At 48.8% G+C, this 3,987-nt stretch overlaps 1 protein-coding gene across 1 annotated transcript; it reads left to right on the forward strand.

Annotated features, from left to right (window-relative positions):
* The first annotated feature begins 812 nt into the window (after nucleotides 1-812).
* TEX101 (testis expressed 101) lies at nucleotides 813-3,003 on the forward strand. Its single transcript, XM_069457179.1, has 5 exons — nucleotides 813-891; nucleotides 999-1,130; nucleotides 1,227-1,409; nucleotides 2,480-2,608; nucleotides 2,774-3,003. The coding sequence occupies exons 1-5, from the start codon at nucleotides 813-815 to the stop codon at nucleotides 3,001-3,003; spliced, it is 753 nt and encodes a 250-aa protein (XP_069313280.1).
* Nucleotides 3,004-3,987: the final 984 nt, after the last annotated feature.

Raw genomic sequence — 3,987 nt, forward strand, 5'->3', positions numbered from 1 at the left:
TTTTGAGTTGACCAATGGGGCTTCCTGTCTGGCCGAAGCTGGCCCCGCCTTCCGTGCCTCTCTTTCCGGCCCGTAAGAGAACGCCACGCTGGGTAAGAGGACGTTTCAGGCCGCACCTTCGCGGCTGCAATATCCGACTGAGGTCATCTGAAAGCCAGCAGGAATTCTGCTCCCTTAAAGAGAAAAAGGAGGCTGGGGACCCAGATTCCTGAGTCCTGAGGAAAGAGGAGGCCGAGGGCCCGGACTCCTTAGTCTGAGGGGGCCAGGGCTGGGGACCCGGAATCCCGCTCCTGAGAGGGGAGGGGGCTGGGGGCCCAGAATCGTGTGTCCTGTGGGCAAAGGGGCTGGAACCCAAACTCCTGGATCCCTAGGCAAGATGGGGCTGGGCTCGCAGACTCCCGGGTCCCGCTGAAGCCGGGGGCTGGGGGCTGAGATCCCGAGGCCCTGAGAGAGCAGGTTTGAACCTGAGCTGAGTCTGAGGGAGAAGGCGCCTTGGGGCCCAGACTCCTGATCCTGAAGTCGGAGGGTGCTGAGTCACCAAATTCCATGGTCTTAGGGAACAGGCGGCCGGTCCGAGAATGAACAACTATGGAAAGTGAGGCGCAATAAACTTGCTAACTTTCTCAGACTCGCAAGCTAGTTAGGGACAGACTGACTTCAGAGATGACATAGTCTTACAGACAGTAAGCTCCACCCTCACGTCGGTACTTGCCAGAACCTGGGTTTAATCTCACTCCATCTGGGTGAAAAGTTGCCTTTTCTCCATCAAATCACAGATCCTGCTCAGCTCTTCCCAACCTCTCAAAGAAGCCATGGGAACCTGCCATATCCAGGGTTTGCTGTTCCTCTTTCTCCTAGGAGCTTCCTCCTTGGCCTGTACGTATCAGGGACGTGAGGGAAGAGTAGCTGGGTCACAGAGGATACATTTATGATGAAAAAGGAGTCACATTAGCCCACACGTGGGGCAAATGCTTATCTTTATCTCGTTTCCCTCCCAGTGTATTGTCACAAGGGTGTATCCATAAATATAGAAGAGGATCCAACCAATGCATTTAACTGGACCACAGAGAAATTTGAAACTTGTAACAATGGAACAGTTTGCCAGGAAACCGTGCTAATGATTAAAGCAGGTGAAATGAGAATGGGCCAGTGGGATGGGAGGGGGGAAGGGTGACTGTCCATGTCAAGGCCACCATCCACTTTCCCTCCCCCCTGTCTCCTAACAGAGAACAAGACAGCTGTTTTGGCCACTAAGGGCTGTGAATCCGGAGGGATGGAGATAATAACGTTTGTCCAACTCACTCCGCCCCCTGGCCTGGTTGCCATCTCCTACAGTAACTACTGTGAGGATCCCTTGTGTAACAACAAAGAAAACATGTCTCAGTTTTGGAATCTAGGAGAGACCTCAGGTACCCTGGAAGCGGGAGGGGGAGATACGTGCCAAGAGAAACGCCATAAAGAGACTGTCTTGTCTTCCCTCTTCGTGTTCTTACTTGCCTTAGCCCAAGTGGGCCTTTACACAAAAGGACCTCACAGTTCAAATGATTGTCTTCCTTTTTCTGAATTGTTCCTTGGGGTCTGAACAGTGCTCAGAGTAGAGGAAAATCAGTGAAGGCTGGAGTGTAAACTGGGTTTTGTGTTTATTAAGCAGTAAGGTGTCAGCGTAGGTTTCTGAGCAGGGTGGTGATATTACCAATCTAACAGGCATTGGTTCCCCATTGCTGCATGACAACAGCCCAGTGCCCCAGTGTGGACTCAAGACCTATAGTAACCTGGCCCTGCTGTCTTTTCAGCTTCGTTTCCCTCCTTCCCGCTCTCATTTTTTGCGTTCTAGCTGGGGCTAATATTAAAAATACTGAACAGTGGAGATGGCACTAGCCAATCAGAATGAATGCTGGCCATAAAAATGAAACAGGTCAGCCCCACTGTGCCTACTAGCTGAAGATCAGGCCCTTCAGCGTCTCACAATTCCCCGCACCCACCAAGCTGGCTCACACCTCCTGGCCTTAGCCCTTGCTGTTTCCTTTGTGGCCCGCCTGCAGCCCCCATTTTCACATAGCTAATCCCTGTGCACCCTCCTTCTCAACTCAGAATCAGCTCTTCAAAAATACTTAGCAAATTCTTTTAGATAGTTAGGCACTCCTCCATTCCCTTGTCGTTATACCCTGAACACAGAAACTACTGAGTTGGTATTGTAGTTAATTACTTACGTGACTTTCTCCTAGACAATGATGCAAGATGGCAGAAACCATGCCCTTTCCATCTCTGTCGCTCCACACCTGAGCACAGAGTTGGGCAGTCATGTTGATGGGATCTGGTAGCAAAGATAGTCAGCTGAGGAAGTATGGGGAGGCTGCAGTAATTGGCTTTGATCGATTAGAGTAGCACCAGCAGGAAAGATTTGAGAAGAGAAGACAGCAAGGAGGGACACCTCTGGAGGCAGGATATGCCCTTAACTGTCCCTTTCTTTCCCCTCCAGTTTCCACTAGGTCAACAACCCTCCATTGCCCAACCTGCGTGGCTCTTGGAAACTGTTCCAGTGCTCCTTCTCTTCCCTGTCCCAGTGGTACAACTCGATGCTATGCAGGAGAACTTGAGATTACTGGAGGTAAACCGAAATGAACATCTGATGGTTTCAGAGGCTGGAAAACCAGACCTCTTAGCAGATACCAAGAGGCTCTGACACTCAGGGTTCCAGGGATCAGTGTCTGGATTGGATTCCCCTCTGAGTTCATAAAACATCTGTGTCTCCCTGTCCTTCCTTGTTCCATAGGTGGCATTGAGTCATCTGTGGAAGTCAAAGGCTGTACAGCCATGACGGGCTGCAGGCTGACGGCCAGTATCTTAACAGTAGGACCCATGTTGGTGAAGGAAATCTGCCCGAATCAGCTTCTTACTCAGCCCAGAAAGGCTGAAAATGGAGCCACGTATCTTCCCATTTCAGTTTGGAGTTTACACCTGCTGCTGCCATTGCTGCTGGAATCGTTTGTCCATTTTTCCTGAGAAGGTGCTTCTGGTCCTAGGTCTCAGGACACCTTTGTTAACTGGGAGCCTGGTGACTGCGGGTCATCAACAAGTCGAGGAGTGGGTGGGGATTTGAGGGAGAGCAAAGAAAGATGCTGTGGATGTATTTGACATCTTTAATAAAATTTCTGTTATGATTTATGTATGTTTCAAGACTAGAAGTAGAATTTTAGTGCTGAAAGGGCCCTTAAAATTCGACTTCTCCAACCCATACATTTTCCAGAAAGAGAACCTGAAATCTGGAAAACTTTAGTGAGTTTCTCACATTTACATAGCTATGGGCAGAGCCAAGACAAGAGCTAGATATTTTGACCTAAAGTCTGATTTTCCTTTCACCCTAATATGCAAACTTCTCTTGTTAGCTGGGCAAGTGACTAGTATTAACCACCTCCAGAGCACTCCTAGCCCAATCTTAAAGCCAAAGTCTGCTGTTTGGGGGTCCTGATATTTGCCCAGAAGTTATGGCAGAATGAGAAAAATCAGACTCCACGTTATCCGATTGTAATGGGCCCCGTCCCCCTATGCCCAGTCTGTCCCTTGCCTGCTCTACACCGTCCTTTCCCTTCTCTGTGGCTTATGTAATGACTTCAGTGGACAGAGGGGACTTGGGAGGGAGCTAGGGGTCAGTAAGATATGATCAATCTGTGACTATTGGTAGGGGAGATTTTTGGAAAGTTCTCATGCTTATTTATTTACTTACTGCTCAAGAATACATAAAATCTATCTGATTGGCAAAGACTCAAATGATACACGAGGTGTATAAAAAAAAGTAAAAGGTGAGGAGGGAAAGGGGGAGACATTATTTTTCAAAGCAGCTCCACTGAGATTTAATTGACCCACAGTAAACTGCACTGGGGGTGGGAAGAAAGACTTTTAACGCAGACTCTTGTCACCCTACCAAAAGACTGGGAAATTTGGCTATGATATATGCCAATCAAGTTCTTTCTAGAAGGTTCTCTAGTT

Source organism: Eulemur rufifrons, chromosome 24 (assembly GCF_041146395.1).
Source record: "Eulemur rufifrons isolate Redbay chromosome 24, OSU_ERuf_1, whole genome shotgun sequence".
NCBI lineage: Eukaryota > Metazoa > Chordata > Mammalia > Primates > Lemuridae > Eulemur > Eulemur rufifrons.